Source organism: Elgaria multicarinata, chromosome 11, assembly GCF_023053635.1.
Source record: "Elgaria multicarinata webbii isolate HBS135686 ecotype San Diego chromosome 11, rElgMul1.1.pri, whole genome shotgun sequence".
NCBI classification, from domain to species: Eukaryota; Metazoa; Chordata; class Lepidosauria; order Squamata; family Anguidae; genus Elgaria; species Elgaria multicarinata.
In genome coordinates, this window is record NC_086181.1 from 35,768,653 (window position 1) to 35,787,447 (window position 18,795).

Here is an 18,795-nt window from a genome sequence, read left to right on the forward strand (position 1 = left end):
GTCCATGGCCCTAGCAAGGCAGCTTAAACAGAAGCCTAGATTTTGGCGCTTTCGTCCAATTTTAGCAACTGATGCCAAGGCCAAATCCAACTTGCAAACAGCGATTAACAACTATTTCATGGATAACGACATAATCGATGCTGGACCTCACTTAATATGGGACGCAATGAAGGCGACCCTCCGGGACATTGCCTGAGTGAGCAGGGCTGTCTTTGTAAAGCCAGGGACACTACAAGGAAGAGTCTTAGAGAAGAAATAAAGAGACTGGAGTAAGATTTAAAGATCTCCCCTAAACAAGAGATATATGATAAACTTCAATTAAAAGAGCATGAGTTTAACCAACTAGAGACTGAAGCTATCCACATCAAACTCACTAGGGTCAGGGCCACCTACTATGAATTTGGCAACCGGTCTTCCAAGCTATTGGCCCATGCGCTATCTAAAAGGAAAAACAAGGCCCAGATCAAGGAAATCCGCTCAGTCTCAGGCAAGCTATACTCGGATAGAGAGGATATAACAGAAGAATTTGCAAAATTCTATGCCTCCTTATACAACTCAGATGCACCTACTATATCATCTTATATAGACCAGATACCTCTTAATAAACTTTCAACAGAACATAGGGCTTACCTGGATAGCCCTTTCTCAGTAGAAGAAATCAATGAAGCAATTAAAAACTTAAAAAAGGGGAAAAGCCCCGGTCCTGACGGCTTTAGTGCAGAATTCTACATGGCTTTTAGAGAGCAACTCATCCCCTGGCTGCACCGTTTATTTGTAGCAATCCAGGAGGGTAGTCAGATTCCAGAGTCTTGGAAGATCTCTAAAATAGTGGTGGTCCCCAAGCAAGGCAGAGATCCAATAAAAATGGAGTCTTATAGACCCATTGCCTTGATAAATGTAGATGCCAAACTTTTTACAGCAGTCTTGGTTGCAAGACTCAACACATTTATAGCTTCCTATATCAATCCAGATCAAACCGGTTTTATACCAAGACGCAGTGCAGCTGACTCAATACGAAGAGTCATTAATATAGTTCAATATTGCCACACGACCAAACAACCAGCAATACTTATCTCTCTCGACGCTTTCAAAGCCTTTGATCGCATTGAGTGGTGCTTCCTAAAAGAACTCTTAGAAGCTATGGCCTTCGTCTCTAAGTTCAAGAATATCATAAACCAGCTCTATTCTACTTCCATCGCTTCAGTAGGGGTCAATGGGCTTGACTCTCGTCCCATTCGACTCTCTCGAGGTACCAAACAGGGATGCCCATTATCCCCCCTCCTTTTTGCTATAATAATATAAAGTCTTGCCTCCAAAATAAGAACCAACAAAGATATAAAGGGCATATACATCCAGGGAGCAGAACATAAAATAAATCTTTATGCTGATGACATGCTTCTTATGCTCAGCAACACTTCTAGAGGCCTATCTCAGCTACTATGTGAGTTAGAAGACTTTAAAAAAGTCTCAGGTCTCGAAATTAATAAAGAAAAATCAATTCTTATGACACTGAACACTCCCCTAGAGACTACAAATTCTCTGTGTGTCCAAACAGGCTTCAAACCATGCTATGGGGGGTTTCGCTACCTAGGAGTGACTATTACAAAAGACCCACTGCAGCTGCCTAAAAGAAATTTTGGGAAACTGTCTAATCAGATCTTCCATGACCTTACTAAAAGGAGCCAACTAAAACTCACATATCTTGGCAGAATAGCCGCAATAAAAATGTCTTTATTGCCCAAAATATTATTCCTTTATCAGGCCTTACCTATAAATATCCCTCCTAAGTCCTTCTCCAAATGGCAAGCTACACTAGACCGCTTTGTCAATCACGGCAAACGTTCCCGTATAAATAAAGGGACGTTATATAGGAAACGCACAAAAGGAGGCCTAGGAATGCCCAATTTACTGATGTACTTTGAGGCCTTCCAGCTTAGGCAGCTAGTCAAAATAATCAACTGTGAGACTAGTATTCCCTGGGTACAAATAGAAACAATATTCCAACAACCCACAATCCCAGCTCTCCCCTTCCTAAAAACTTCCTGGACCATCGTCAAACAAATCTCCAATCCATTCACGCGCCTTACCCTAGCAATATGGAAAAAATGGTCAACCTACCTCTCTCCCCCAGAGTCTCCAATGCTACCTTTTTTAGATCACCCATTGTTTATATGTTGACTCACAACTGTTTGCCAGGATTTCACATTAAAATCACACTGTTATGTTTTGGAATGGTGAAAGTACATGGAGCCTGACTTATTTTAAAAACCTTGCTGAGTGCCTCTAGCCCATCATATTGAACCAACTCTATTATGTATGTATGGAATTGGGTTTTTTATTATTATCTATGCATCACATTACTGGCTACCATCTGCCCTAGGAGGAGCAAATCTGATTTCAGGAAAATCCATATTTAAAAGGGATCATGTCAAAACCTGTCTTCTGGCCCAATATTTGCTAACACTCACTGAATACAGACTGCTTAAAGCCATGGAACCTCAGAGCAATTGCAGTGTCCAAAGTGTGTCAGTCAGTGTGTACAATGTGTAAATGGGAAGAAAACAGACCATTTTAATTCAAACATGAAACTCCACTGCCCAGTGCAAAACACATAGCTTATCAATTTATGCATATGCAATGCAGACATTATTTGCTTGAATTCAGCGGGTGGGTTAGTTGGCAATGCCCCATTTTTTACCAGCTAAAAGCAGTATAAAGGAAATTAGCCTGAATCTATATCAGCATGATAAAAACAAAAATGTGTGAGTGGGGGAAGAGGGAATCACTTATTTTGTTGAGATGACAATGATCATTTGGCCCAGTAGAGCATTTCATAATGAAAAGAAAATGAAAAGAAAGAACTACTTACAAGGCAGTTGGGGAGGAAACTGGATTTTCAACAAACCCAGTCAGAATCACTTTAGCAAGTGTAAGAGATACAAATTCACCAATGGTAATCTCATCTGTCCGACTATATGAATGACTTTGAGTTGTTGTCTGCCATCTACAGATGGTGGAGTTCAGACTCTTGCTAGACGAATCCTGTAGCAGCAGCAAAATCAAAGTGAGTGCAAAAAAATCTTGCCTGAACTCCCGGCTGCAGATCTCCATGGACTCCATGAATCTCCAAGATTCACTTGCCCAACTAGCGTTTGTCCTGGTAAGAGTTACAGTCAACTTTACTACAGAAGGAGGAAGAGATTTCACCTATGCACCAATCGAGGCCTCTTTGTCTAACAGAAAATGTATTAAACCTCAAGTGGACACAATATCAAACTGACATTCCAGGCGAGGGTAATGCATGTGGTTTGGGATGAAGTCTTTATACACTGTGCACCAAATAAACACATTAAAGTTAAAATGGGCAGCTCTGGAATGGTTTTCACACATGGCTTTTGGTTGCCAGTGGGGTTTTCAATAATAGCAGTGCTGATCACAGTCATTTCCTTTTTTTAAATGTTAATTACATGGCAAATCATTGTTGTTCCAATCTGTTCAGGTCTTGACACAAGCAAAGATAACAAAGTAATCCCACTATACCTCTGCTATTCTACAGCAAACTATACTAAAAAAACCAAGGATACTATAGTCTCTTGGAAAGTTGGCCAAACAGAGGAATTGGGACCTGACAAGTTGTTGACTATGAACTTACCTTTCTACTGAGAAATGCCATTAGAACAGATTGCCCAGGATTGTTTATTCTAACTAGCATTGGCTCAGGAAAAAGCACCTCCCTTAGGGTGACCATATGAAAAGGAGGACAGGACTTCTGTATCCTTAATAGTTGTACTGAAAAGGGAATTTCAATGGGTATCATTTGTATTAGGGCTGTACACTGCTTCAGACCCAGTTCCTGAATCCGAGGTGAATCACTGTGATTCGGAGGGCTTTGAAACAGATGCAAAGTGAATCAAATCAGGTCTGAATCAGTCCAAAGTGAATCGGCAAGTTCTGATTCTATTTGGATGGATTCAAATTGATTTGGACCCTTTCCCAAGCATAGATAGACATGAAAATTGGCACCATGACAGGGCTTCAGTAGGGCTTCATCTCTGCAAAGATTGAAGCATATTAGTTCCTCTCCAGATTTTTGAAATTTTTTAAAATGTGAAGTTTAAAATTTAGTTTTTCAAAATATCCTGCCATTTTTAAAGATAAAGAGATGAATCCAAGCACCATGATAGGTCCTAAGTAGGGCTTTAGACTTGCCAGTGTTGAAGCATATTGTTTTATCTCTTTTTTTAGAATTTTTTTAAAATTTGAGGTTTTAAAAATAAGTTTTTGAAAATACGCTGTCAATTTTAAAGATAAAGAGAGGAAACTCAGCATCTTGATTTATTCTAAGTAGGGTTTCATCTCTGCCAATTTTGAAGTATATTTGTTCATCCTATGATTTATAGGATTTTTTTAAAATTTGAGGCAGGCAGGCTATTATTATTATTATTATTATTATTATTATTATTATTATTATTATTATTATTTTGTGCTTACCATGGAGTAAGTTAACGCTGAAGGACCCTGAAACTATCTTCCTTCTAACCTCCTATTAAGGGGATGCCAAAGCATCTCTCACTGACTATGTTCTGAACCACTGTGCCTCCCTCTCAGGGCCGGTTTGTTTACTTTCTGCCAGCCTCTCTGGGCCAACCTGTCTCTCTGCCCTCCTGGTGCCTGGGAGATGTAGATGGGCTGGGTGGGTCAACCCCACAAGCCTATGGCATACTTGCTCCCAGTGCTTCACGGGCATAGCTGCCTGCTGCCTCTCCTCTTCTGTGCCTGCCTCTTAGGGCCATTTTGTTTGCTTTCTGTTGGTGTCTCTGTGCCCTCCCACATAGTTTCCTCTCTGCCTGGTTTGTGTTTCTGGCTTTGACTCAAGACAATCCTTGGCTCACTTACTCGTGCCCGCATAGCTGCCTGCCTGAGCACCTGCACACTTCTCCAATATTACCTGACTGGTCCAGCCTTGCAGTGCTGGTTTGACTCAATTTCTGAGGCATATTTCTCCCAGCCAGGTAATGTATGTATTGTAGGCAACCTACTCTCCCAGTTTCTTGTCTGAATGGGAAGGGCCTCAGGGACTTGTTAGCTTCAGAACACACAAAAGAAAACTCAAGTAGGGGAGATTTGCACTTCAAAAGCACACAGAGTTTAGGGAAGGGATAGTGTGAGCTTGATTACACACCTTCCCAAATTGCTTTGAGTAACTGCTTTGTTTCCTTGAAAACTCACGTTTTAGCAGTGGATTACAGAAATTCCAATTCATAGATGTGTCTGAAATTTGGAACACATAAGAATGTCCAAGGCATCTGTAAGGTCAGCAACTTTCATATTAACCAGGCATGTTGGCAGGGGAGAAGGTGTTCCCTTAGGTATGCAATCTGTTAAAAAGTAGATCAGGGATAGGGAATCGTGGGCCCTCCAAATATTGCTGGGCTCCAGCAGCCCCAGAAAACATGGTCAATGGTGCAGTTCCTCAACATCTGGAGAGACATATGTTGACTACCCTTGCAGCAAATCATAGAATCATAGAATAGCAGAGTTGGAAGGAGCCTACAAAGCCATTGAGTCCAACCCCCTGCTCAATGCAGGAATCCACCCTAAAGCATACCTGACAGATGGTTGTCCAGCTGCCTCTTGAGGGCCTCTAGTGTGGGAGAGCCCACAACCTCCCTAGGTAACTGGTTCCACTGTTGTATTGCTCTAACAGTCAGGAAGTTTTTCCTGATGTCCAGCTGGAATCTGGCTTCCTGTAACTTGAGCCCGTTATTCCGTGTCCTGTACTCTGGGAGGATCGAGAAGAGATCCTGGCCCTCCTCTGTGTGACAACCTTTTAAGTATGTGAAGAGTTCTCCCATGTCTCCCCTCAATCTTCTCTTCTCCAGGCTAAACATGCCCAGTTCTTTCAGTCTCTCTTCATATGGTTTTGTTTCCAGACCCCTGATCATCCTGGTGGCCCTCCTCTGAACACTCTCCAGCTTGTCTGTGTCCTTCTTGAATTGTGGAGCCCAGAACTGGACGCAATACTCTAGATGAGGCCTGACCAGGGCCGTATAGAGAGGAACCAGTACCTCATGTTATTTGGAAGCTATACTTCTATTAATGCAGCCCAAAATAGCATTTGCCTTTCTTGCAGCCATATCGCACTGTTGGCTCATAGTCAGCTTGTGACAACCTTAGCCCTCCTCCAGTCACCCGGCACCTCACCCATCTTCCATGATTTTGCAAAGATGATCGACAGCAGTTCTGAGCGTTCTTCTGCTAGCTCCTTCAATACTCTAGGATGGAGTTCATTGGGCCCTGGAGATCTGAACTCATTCAAGGAAATTAGGTGTTCCTTGACCATTTGTTTATCAATCTCAAACTGCAATCCTGCCCCCTCAACTTGTGCTTCACTCTTTCCAGGGGGGTCATAGACCCGCTTTTGGGAGAAGACTGAGACAAAGTAGGAATTGAGCACTTCAGCCTTTTCTTTGTCATCTGTTATCAATTTGCCACCCTCATTAAGCAGTTGAACCACCATTTCTTTCTTCTTTTACTACTCACATATATGAAGAAAGCCTTTTTAGTGCTTTTAGCATCCCTCGCTAATCTCAGCTCATTCTCAGCTTTAGCCTTCCTGACAACATTTCAGCACTTTTGTGCCACCTTTCTGTACTCTTCTTTTGTAGCCTGGCCTTCCTTCCACTTCCTATATGTATCCGTTTTTGTTTTCAGATCATCTCTAAGCTTTTTGTGGAGCCATATTGGTTTCCTCTGTTGTCTTCTATCTTTTCTCCTTATTGGAATTGTTTGTAATTGTGCCTTTAAAATTTCCTTTTTTAAATACTCCCATCCATCCTGCACTCCTTTTCTCATTAGGCTCATTTGCCACGGGACCTTACTTATCATAGTTCTGAGTTTATTAAAATCAGCTTTCCTAAAATCCAGAGTACGTGTACAGCTACACTCAACTTTTGCTTCCTTTATAATCAAGAATTCAAGTATGATATGGTCACTTTCCCCCAGAGTTCCTGTAACTGCCACTTTAACCACTAAGTCATCCCTATTGGTCAATATCAAGTCAAGTATTGCCGATCCTCTAGTCCCTTCCTCCACTTTCTGTAGGAGAAAGTTATCACCCACACATGTCAGGAATTTCTTGGAAGGGCTGCTTTTGGCAGAATTTGTCTCCCAACAGATATCAGGGTAATTGAAGTCCCCCATCACTACTACATCACACTTCCTTGAAACAGAGGCAATTTGTTTCTCAAAAGTTTCGTCCTCGTCTTCTCCTTGACTGGGTGGTCGGTAGTAGACTCCGATTATCGTGTTCTTTTTATTCCTTGCCCCATTTATTTTAATCCAGATGCTCTCGATGGGGTTCCTAGTCTGATCTGCCTGTATTTCTGTGCAGGGATAGGTATTTTTAACATATAGTTAGAGTGACCATATGAAAAGGAGGACAGGGCTCCTGTATCTTTAACAGTTGCATAGAAAAGGGAATTTCAGCAGGTGTCATTTGTATATATGGAGAACCTGGTGAAATTCTCTCTTCATCACAACAGTTAAAGTGCAGGAGCTGTACTAGAGTGACCTGGTTTAAAAGAGGGCAGGTGACCTGCAACTTTAACTGTTGGGATGAAGAGGAAATTTCCCTGGGTTCTCCATATATACAAATGACACCTGCTGAAATTGTCTTTACAATACAACTGTTAAAGATACAGGAGCCCTGTCCTCCTTCTCATATGGTCACCCTACATATAGTGCAACTCCGCCTCCCTTTCTATTTCTTCTGTTCTTTTTGAACAAGTTATATTCTTCAATTGCTATATTCCAGTCATGGGAGTCATTGCACCAAGTTTCAGTTATACCTATCAGGTCGTATTTGCCTTCATGTAATAAAAGTTCAAGTTCGTTCTGTTTGTTTCTTATACTCTGGGTATTAGTAAATAGACATTGAAGACCATGTGTTTTATAGTCTGGCTTTGTTCCTACATTGTTGTAGACACTATTTGGGGGCACTATTGGAGCTGTTCTCTGCACTGCGTTGCATGGGCCTTCATCCATTTTTGCCTTGAAGTTTACATCTCCCGCCCCCATAAGATTCAGTTTAAAGCCCTCCTGATCAAGTTCTTCATGCTGTGGCTAAACACATTTTTCCCAGCCCTTGTGAGGTGCAACCCAACCCTTGCCAGCAGTCCCTCTTACAAGTAGCATAGCCCGTGGTCCCAGAATCCAAAACGCTCATGTCAGCACCACCTTCGTAGTTAGTCATTCATATGGAGTATTCTTCTTTCCTTTTCTAATCATCTTCCAAGAACCGGGAGGATGGATGAGAAAACTACCTGGGCTCCAAAGTTCTTCAGTTTCCTTCCCAGAGCTTCAAAGTCTGAAATGATTTCTTCGTAGTTCCGCTTGGTGACATCATTTGTTCCCACATGGATGAGAAGAAAAGGGTATGTGTCCATGGGCTTTATGAGCTTTGGTAACCCTTCAGTCACATCTCTAATCTGTGCCCCAGGGAGACAGCATACCTGGCGTGTCCATGGGTCTTCACGACGTACTTGGGTTTCAATCCCATGCAGCAGTGAGTCTCCCACAACGACTACTCTTCTCTTCTTCTTGGTCAACCTACCTTCTGCCTCTTGTTCACTGTTACATGGTGTCTCCTGTAATTCTTCCTCTGCAAACTGTCCTCCAGTGGCATCCTCCAGTAGCTGAAAGCGGTTGCTTAACTCTAATGGTTCCACCAGTGCAGAATGCCTTCTAGTTCTTCTGCTCCTAACTGTCACTCTTTCCAGGGAGTTTCCTCTTCATTGGCTTTCCTCACCTCAGAATACTCCACTTCTGCTTCAGCTGGCTGTTGCTCTTCAATCTCATGTGCTTCTTGTTGCTGTAGCAGTTCCACCATTCTGTCTAAGAACTCCTCATCTTCTTATATTCCTTGGAGGGTGGACACTCGCCGCACAAGTCCTCTCACTTTTTCTCCCAAAAGTGCCACCAGCTTGCACTTGTTGCACTTGTACGCCATGTCAACCTCAGGCTGGAACACGAACATTGTACACACTTTGCAGGTCACCAGCACTAGGGACTCCTTTCCGTCCATATTGTCTATTTCTGTTTTGTTTTTCCTTTCTTGTTATAGTGGAATTGCCTGTGCTTTGTCCTATCCTCTCTGAAGGTACACAACTATATGAGTATGTCTTAAGAGAGAGAAAAAGATTTATTTTATTTTTATTTGTTTTTGTTTTGTGTTTTTTGGTTTTTTAATTTTTTCTTGGTTTTTCCCCTTTGCTTTTTTCTTAGAGAACTCCCCCTTGTCCTCCCCTGCCGAACTCCCCCTGTCAAACTCCTGTTTGCTGCCCCTGCTGGAGACTGAACGAGGGGCCTCACACACATAAACATAGGCTTTCCCCAAAGCAGCCGAGGAGTCCATTCCTTGGTCATTTCTGCCATGATGTCCTCTGTACGTGGTGCACGTGCAACATTCAGTGGAAGTTTTATGAAAGTCAATGTCATCAGAGTATGCCCAAACACAAGGTTACTGCTCATTCTCAGCTACTGCATTTCCTATGTCATTAGGGATGGAAGAACTGAGAAAAAGGTCTGACTCACTAAGCACAAACCACTAGGAAGTTTTCTCTGAATTCCACATTGAAATGGTGTGCATAGGCCCACCTTCATGCCAACATCACATATATCAGTCCAATAGAGTAGAAGAAAAATTAAAGCAACCAGAAGATTAGGACAGTGCAGGGACTAATTCTATCCTTTTAAAAACCTAAAGGTATCCAAGAAACTGAAGCCTCTTCCTTGATATATTTCTTCTCTTTTCACTCCTTTTGAAACTGGAAAGAAGGTCCCCCCCCCGTTGCTGAATTATAAACACATAAATATCTAATAAATTATTATTTATTATTTCTTGAGTACATACACCTTGCTAAATGCTTAACAAACACAAAAGTAGAAACGGCATTGTCTATGGGCTTAACGTTTTTTAAAATAGTAAAAAAGACAATACCGAAGAAGAGGGGGGGAAGAAATTGGGGGAAGAAAGGGGAAAAGTCAGTACTTACGACCCTTCTTGCTTACTAGCTGGTCTCTGGTGTTCAGCTCAGGCCTCAGCACAATAATATAGAATTTGGGGAGAAAGATGCAACCTAATAAGCCAGCAGTAGAGGCCAAGATGGAGAAGATCTCCACGGCCACCATGTATTTCCCCTTGGTGCTTAGGTAGGTGGGAACAAAGGACACCCAAACACTGCAGAACACCAACATGCTGAAGGTGATCAGCTTGGCTTCATTGAAAGTATCGGGCAACTTTCTGGCAAAGAAAGCCACCGTGAAGCTGACAATAGCAAGAAAACTGATGTAGCCCAGGACAAGGTAGAACATGATGTCTGAGCCTTCGTTGCATTGCACTATGATCTGCCCAATCTGGGAGTGCATGTCAAACTCTGGGAAGGGGGGAGAGATTACAAACCACACTGCACAGATGCCAGCTTGAATAAGAGAAGGGAGAATGATGACTGATACTGCCAGTTTCTTCCCAAACCACTTTCTCATTCTGTTTCCGGGCTTTGTGGCCATGAAGGCCAAAACCACAGTGATGGTTTTGGCCAACACACAAGAAACTGCAATGGAGAAGACAATGCCAAACACAGTTTGCCTCAGAAGGCAGGTCACCATCCCAGGCCTTCCTATGAACAAGAAGGAGCAGAGGAAGCAGAGCAGCAGAGAGCAGAGCAGGGCACATGTGATGCTCCAGTTGTTGGCTTTGACGATGGGAGTATTTTGATGTTGAATGAAGCTCCACGACACCACAACTGTGATTACAGAAAGGAAAAGAGCCGAGGAAACAAGAACTGCCCCCAAAGGCTCCTCATAGGCTAAGTAACTTATGACTTTAGGAATACACTGGTCCTGTTTCTTGTTTGGATACTGATCTTCTGGGCACTTCTCACATTGGTCTGCATCTGAAAGTCATGAGAAAAGTCTCATTATTTTCTGGTTATACAATATTCCCAGTTCTTAGTTGACATTTACTAATTCGAATGGTGACAAACAAAACACATTATTGGGCTTAGACAACAAAGGTGTAGTATTCAATTTCACCTTCAACTAATTATTATTATTATTATTATTATTATTATTATTATTATTATTATTATTATTAAAATTTATATACCGCCCCATAGCCAAAGCTCTCTTGATGGTTTACAAAAGTTAAAGTAATGGTTATGCTTTCCAATAAACAAAAACACAATCTCTCTCTCTCTCCCTCTCCCTCTCTCTCTCTCACACACACACACGTAAAAATGACACAATTACAGTAGACACACATTTTAAAGTTCTGGTACATTTTCCATGTAAATCGAGATTCCTTGACTTACCTATCATTTTTGAAATCATTGCTTTAGCACATTGAACACAATCATAGCAACAGATTTGTTGTCCCTGTTGGATCAACATGCTCTGTCCATGGCGGCAGCTCTTGACACAGGTAGAACTGGGCAGCATCTAATGGTAACCACAAGGAAGGACATTTGGCTAAGCTAGTTTGTCCTCATTGCTCTAATTCTCAACTACATCTTTTTTGCCCTGCAACATTGCAACACCTTGTGACCAGCATCTCAAAATGTGAAGATGTCAAGGATGTACCACCTGAGAAACACACACCACCATAATTCCTGATGATAATTCATCTCACCCACCTTGTCACTCACTCTCTTCCCCAAACACATAGGTGGACAACTGGCAAAAACTAGCTCTTGCCACTCACTCACTTGCTCTCTCTTTTCAGGTGGTGGTGAGGACTGGGCTTACTGGACCTAATTCTCACAGCCAACTAGAAGGAGAAGACAGGTGAGTTTACAAGCACTACTTTGCTGCTTCACCTGGTGGCTCTCGGGTAACTGAAAGGTGGTGATAATGGCAATACTATTGACAAAAAGGAGTCCCCATTCCCATAGCAAGAAGAGTAGGCCCACAAAACCCAAGTGATCCTCAGCTCTTGGTGTTGGCTGTGTAAGATCTAATCTCATGATTTTTATCTCTGAAACTAGAATTATCACTCCAGTTCCAATGATGGAGTGGACGATATGCAACCACCACTTCTGAGTTGCATATTGTCCATTCCATCATTACAGTTCTTCATCCCAATGATGTAGTTTATTCCATTGTCTGTGCCTCTGAATCCCAAATAACATGTTCTTCCTTGAGTGTACAGAAGGCCAATCCATACCAAGTCCATGCATGTATATTGCCATCATATAAAATGTGAATTGTTCGATTGTACATCAGAGCATTGAGTTTCTTTCCTTCTAAGTGCATACAGATGTTATCTATTCCATGCTAGAGCTTTGGGTATTATTAATCTTATCTGGGTGCACCTATGGGAAGTAGAGTAGGGGTGCAACTCTGATGCATCTCAGAGTTTATAATAGTCATGAGGGTTTTAAGGCAAAAAGATGGGTTATAAACATTTTAATAACTATTAAAATAACTCCTTTGCTGAGGTAACTGCACTGGCTGCCTATTTGCTATTGGGCGAAGTTTAAGGTTGCTTTTATTAGCGTCAAAGCCCTAAACAACTTGGGACCAGGATACTTGAGAGAGTGCGTTCTTCCTTTCCAACCTTCCTGGTCATTGAGTTCTTTAGAGAGCATGCTTCTGTTGGTTCCAGATGGATCTACGGCCCAGTTGGAGTTCACCAGGAGAAGAGCCTTCAGTGTGGTGGCCCCTTTTCTTTGGAATTCCATGCCTCTAGTGTTCAGGCAGGCACCAACACTTTGCTGCTTCTAGTACCTCCTGAAAACAGCTCTTATCCAGGAAGCATTCCATAACTGACCAGCCACCATTTTTATTGGTATTCAGTTTTGAAATGAACAATTTTAATATGCTGTTTTCATTTTTAAAAAATCTTTTTACTGTTTTTTATTTATTATTTCCACCACTCCAGAATATTTTTTTAAATATGGAATGTTATATAAATATTGTAAGTAAGTAAAAAAACATATCCACTTGATAACAGCGTATGTGTGACTTTGGCTCTGCACTATTGAGCATCATTTAAGATGTGTGTGTGATGGGGGAAGGAAATAATGTGAAACATTTGAATTATACATTCTGAAGCACCTAGAAAGCATCACATTCCTATATATCTGAGATCCAAATACCTACAATTTAGCTGCTTCAAAAAATGATTGTAACTTCACAAGCATTTTAATATGAATGGACCTGATACCCACTTTGCAAACTAATCTGCAAATGGGGATACAATTATCCTTTATTTTTCACTCTGCTCCAAATTTTGTGTTGCAGTCCTCCAATCAAAACAGTGTGTACAGAAATGTATACATTCATGAAAACAGCATACAAAAAGTCATAGTGGGGAAATTTGTGTCAAATATGTGCACAAAATTTCTGAGAAAGTATTAGTGAAATAGATAGATTCATCCGTTCCTAATCCTAAGAAGCCGGACTGAGAACACCTCAAAATTAAAGAGAATTTGCCTTGTTTACCCTTGGCTTTGTGCTTGCTGCTTCGTTTGCACGATTGTTATGGGCTGCACTACATGGGTGCAGAGGGCAACCATGTGATTTGAATACTTCCCCTCTAAGTGTGCTCCATTCAGTTCCATTGAGACAGCACCATCTAGTGGTGGATGATCCCACTTTTTTTGGATATTATCACATTAAATGTGGTTCTTTTCATAGCGTGATTTTCAGGGAATAGCTCAGGAGACATCCTGGTGGTTGATGACATTGTGTAATTGACCCACAAACATCTCTGAGTGGCCATTCATGACCATGCAATAAATCACTCACTTAGAGGAGCCAGAAGTAGACATGAGCTAGCATTCCATTCTGTCTTTTTATCAACACATTATTTATTTATTTATTTATTTATTTATTGCACTTATATACCACTCCCATAGCCAGGGCTCTCTGGGCAATTTACAGAAATTCTAAAATTAAGATTAAAACAAGTACACAAAATTTAAAATTCTAAAACACAGAACATACACACATAATGCATTAAAAACCATTAAAAAACTAAACATGTGGGTGATTAAGATGTGCCGCCATATGCCTGGGCAAAGAAGAAAGTCTTTACCTGGCGCCGGAAAGATAGCAGCTTTGGCGCCAGGTGAGCCTCGTCAGGGAGATCATTCCATAGTCTGTGGGCCACCACCGAAAAGGCCCTGTCCCTTGTTGCCACACTCCGAGCCTCTCTCAGAGTAGGCACCCGGAGTAGGACCTTAGATGTTGAACGTAGTGACCGGGTATATTCACGTTGGGAGAGGCGTTCCATCAGGTATTGGGGTCCCAAGATATGTAAGGCTTTATAGGTCAAAGGCAGCACCTTGAATTGGGCTTGAAAACATACAGGCAGCCAGTGCAAGCGGACCAGAGCAGGTGTTATATGGTCGAACCTTCTGGTTCCTGAAATCTGTCAGTGTATTCACTCTAAGTAAAAAGGATTTTACAGACCTGAATGGTAAGGGTTAACCAAGTTCCTGAAATGAAAAGAGCTAATTGCATCAGCCAGGGTGTGCTGATTAGCAGCACCTGGGATGTTGCTGGTCAGGTTGAAAATCCTGTGTATATATTCTGTAGGTAATGTTCATGTTGTGGTTGGGTAGTTGGTGGTGGATGGTTGTTAGAAAATATATTTATGATTAATTGGACCAGCAGACTCTGTGTCTTTCTTTGGACTGGAAGAAGGGAAGCGTGTATTCTGTCAGGTTATGGGCCCAGAGCTGACTTGAAAGCCCTGATTCTGTTTGAGTGGATCCACTGGTGAGAAGTGCTTAAGGCATCTTCTTGAGCTGTTGAAGGTTTTGTAACGAGGCCTGAGAACACCAGAAGATATGGAAGCTGAGGTAGCAGTTGCGGTGAGTGGAGGAATTCCTTTGAACAGACTAAATGAACATAACTACCTAATGTGGTGCATTAAAATGGAAATGTACCTCCGGAGGGAAGGTCTCTGGGATGCAGTCAGTAATCCTCCAGTAAACCCTACTGCAAGAGAGTTGAGAGCCGATGAAAAAGCTAAAGCATGTATAATTTTGGGTCTGGAAGACAGCCAACTTGTCTACATTCGTGGGTTAACAACATCCAGTGAATGCTGGAATGTTTTGCAACAGATTTATGTCTGTGACACTCCAGGCAGCAAGATTGCTTTAACCAGAAGGCTATACAAAGCTAGCTTGAAGCTGGGGGAAAGTTTATCTCAGCACTTGCAAAACATGAGAACTTTGTTTGCAGAACTGGAGGTAAGAGGAATGACTTTTTCAGAAGCAAACAAAGTATATATTATTCTAAGCTCCCTAGATGATTCTTGGAATATGGTTGTTGCCAGCTTAGAATCAATGCCAGAAAGAGAGCTTACTTTGCATTATCTTACTGGGAGGCTTCTCGAAGAGGAGCAGAAACGGACTGATAAAGTACAGGAATGTGCCCGTGCAAAAATAAGCTTGCGAGGAAAAAAAGACATGGAGGAGGCAGCGACCAGCGGAGGAGTAGAGAGAGCTCTGGCTGTAAAGCATTGCTACAGATGTGGATCAACACAGCATCTGAAAATAAATTGTACAGCTCAGCTGCAAGAAGGGGCTGAGAAACCCAGGAACCAGCGATTAACAAGAGGCAAACGTCAGCAGTTTGTTTCAGTGGTGAGAGCAGTTGATGAGCTGCAAAAGGAAACCTGGCTCCTAGACTCTGGATCCAGCCAGCATATCTCCAACAGAAAAGAAGATTTTGTGACTTTGAATCCAACTTCTAAAGACCATGTTAGTTTGGCAGATGGAAAGAAATCTGCAGTTCATGGTCAAGGGCAAGTGTTTGTGCCAAGCATGAGCAAAACATTTGATGGGGTATTACTGGTGCCAGGCTTAGAGTATAATCTTTTAAGTGTTTCCTCTCTTACACAGGATGGATATTCTGTGTTATTTAAAGGAATGTATTGCAAAGTAGAAAAAAATGGAATTCTCTGTGCGAAAGGTGTGTTAAAGGACAGGCTGTATGTCATGTTACCTAAAGAAAATATCTCTGATAATGTAAATACTGCAATGTATAACAAACCAGTGCGTGATAATTGTATACATTTACTTCACAGGAGGTTGGGTCATGCAAATTTCAGAGCTTTGGCCAAAATGCCTGAAATGTGTGAAGGGTTAAATATAAAACAGTGTGGCAAGTATTTGGATTGTGCTGCGTGCAAAGTATCAAAATCAAAGGCTTACCCTGTTAGTAAACAGAGTAATAGGTCAACGAAAAAAACATTTGAATTGGTGCATGCAGATTTAATTGGTCCTCTGTCACAAAGCCTAGGAGGGGCAAAATATGTGCTGGTAATAGTGGATGATTTTACAAGATATGGGTTCTGCTATTTGCTCAAATCCAAAAATGAAACGTTTGAGACATTTAAAAGCTGGGTTGCTTGGGTGGAGAGGAGGTTTTCTTACAAAGTGGCTCAGTTACAAACAGATAGAGGGGGAGAGTTTCTTGCAGGTGTTTTTCAAGGTTGGCTGAAGCGGCAAGGCATTTGGCATCGCAAAACAAACCCATACTCCCCCAGTGAGAATGGTGTGGCAGAACGGAGGAATGGTGTGTTACAAACCATGAAGGACTCACTGTTACAGGATTCAGGATTGTCAAGGCATTTCTGGGGGGAGGCTATCTTAATAGCGAATTATATACTGAATAGATTATGGAGTTCTGTCATGAACAACACTCCATATTATCTGCTGTTTGGAAAGAAAGCAGTGTTGTCTCATTTAAGAGTATTTGGTTGTTACGCATGGGTGCATATACCAAAGGGACAAAGAAGAAAGGGTCAGCCTAAGGCAAGGAAACTGAGATTCGTTGGATACCAACCTGGTTCTAAGGCATATAGATTTGCACTTAACAATGGGAAAGTTGTAATTTCCAGGTCAGCAGAGTTTGCAGAACAGGATGGTTGGGAGAGATTACATGCAAACACAGAGATAATCATGCCACTAAGTGATAGTGAGGAGACAGAACACAGTTTGCAGCGGTCACAAGAATCAGCAAAGAGTCCAGAAAAGAAAGCAGACATTCTAAGTCCTAAAGTAGAGAGAGAGGAGGGGCAAACTGAAATCTTTGTACCCAGACGTTCTGAAAGGGCAACAAAAGGCATACCTCCAGAGCGATTCACTGTGGGGGAAGTGAGAGTGTGTCATGTAAGTTATGAACCTCAATGTTTAGAGGATGTGTTGGAATTGCCAAAAGCTGAATCTAAAAAATGGTTTGAGGCAATGGATGAAGAAATGCATTCAATGGCAAAATACAAGGTCTTTACACCAACATAGTTGCCTAAAGATCAGAAAGCAGTTGGCTGCAGATGGGTATACAAAAAGAAAGTTCTAGTGTCTGGTAAAGTAAAATACAAGGCACGTTTAGTAGCACAGGAATTTACACAAAGAAAACACTTGAACTTTGATGAGACCTATGCACCTACTGTTAGGTCAGAGAGCGTAAGATTAGCTTTGAAATTGGCAGCATTAAAGAAATTTGAAGTCAATCATTTTGACATCACAACTGCTTACCTAAATGCAGAACTAAAGGAAAATATTTTCATGATGGAGGCTCCTGGGTATGAAAGTGGAAAAACAGGAATGGTGTATAAATTGAACAATGCCATCTATGGTCTAAAACAGTCAGCCAGAAATTGGAATCAATGTTTAGATGAAGTTTTACAATCCCAAGGTGTTAAAAGAAGCTTGTCAGATCCATGTGTGTATACCAAGGGAACAGGAGAAAAACAAATGATTTTGTTAGCTTTTGTAGATGATCTTTGTTTGATGGCGAGTAAAAAGGAACAAATTCAAGACTTTGAAAAGGAAATTGGTAAAGAATTTCAATTGAAAGATTTGGGAAATATTAAAAACTATCTTGGAGTTGAAATTGAAAGGGCACAAGATGGCAGTTTTCTGCTAAACCAAAAACAGAAAATTGAGCAATTATTAAAAGAATATAACATGGACACTTGCAAAAGTGTCCAAACTCCAATGGTAGTAGATTTTCAAAAGAATATAGGTGAAACATATTTTCAAGACCCAGACCTTTATCAATCTATCATTGGAAGTCTGTTGTACCTGGCACAATGGTCAAGACCAGACATATCCAATGCAGTAAGCATTCTGAGTAGATTGGTGGCAAAACCCACAACAAATGCATGGCAAGCTGTAAAAAGAATAATGAGGTATTTAAAAGGCACTCAGGACAAATGCTTAAAATTAAGTTCATCAGGAACACCAAATCTGGAGTGTTACGTGGATAGTGATTATGCTGGAGACAGAAGTGATAGAAAATCTACCACTGGCATTGTGGTAACATTTGCTGATTCCATAATTGGCTGGAAAGCAAGGAAACAAAATGCAATTTCTGTTTCTACTGCTGAGGCAGAATTTGCAGCATTATCTGAACTGTGTAACAAAATAGTGTGGTTCAAACAACTGTTGATAGATGTAAATGTGCCAATTGATAAACCAATAAAAGTAAATGAAGACAGCCAAACATGTATCCAGATGGCTAAAACTGAAACAATGCATGCCAGGAGTAAACATGTGGATATAAAATATTGTAATGTTAGACAATCTGTAAATAATGGACTGATAGATCTGGAATACTGTGAATCAGAAAATAATGTAGCAGATCTGATGACTAAACCATTATGTGCAAAAAGGCATCAAGAGTTAATTGAGAAACTGAATATGGTAAATCACAATATGTAAACTGTTTTGTGTATGTTCATTCAGGTCAGTAAAATGGAGGGGTGTCAATGTATTC

The 18,795-nt window shown here is 41.3% G+C and overlaps 1 protein-coding gene across 1 annotated transcript; it reads right to left on the minus strand.

Annotated features, from left to right (window-relative positions):
• Positions 1-10,044: 10,044 nt before the first annotated feature.
• Positions 10,045-11,379, minus strand: LOC134405701 (vomeronasal type-2 receptor 26-like). The gene is made up of 2 exons (XM_063136945.1): positions 11,373-11,379; positions 10,045-10,955 (listed from the first exon to the last, which is right to left on the minus strand). The coding sequence occupies exons 1-2, from the start codon at positions 11,377-11,379 to the stop codon at positions 10,045-10,047; spliced, it is 918 nt and encodes a 305-aa protein (XP_062993015.1).
• Between the last annotated feature and the right edge of the window lie 7,416 nt (positions 11,380-18,795).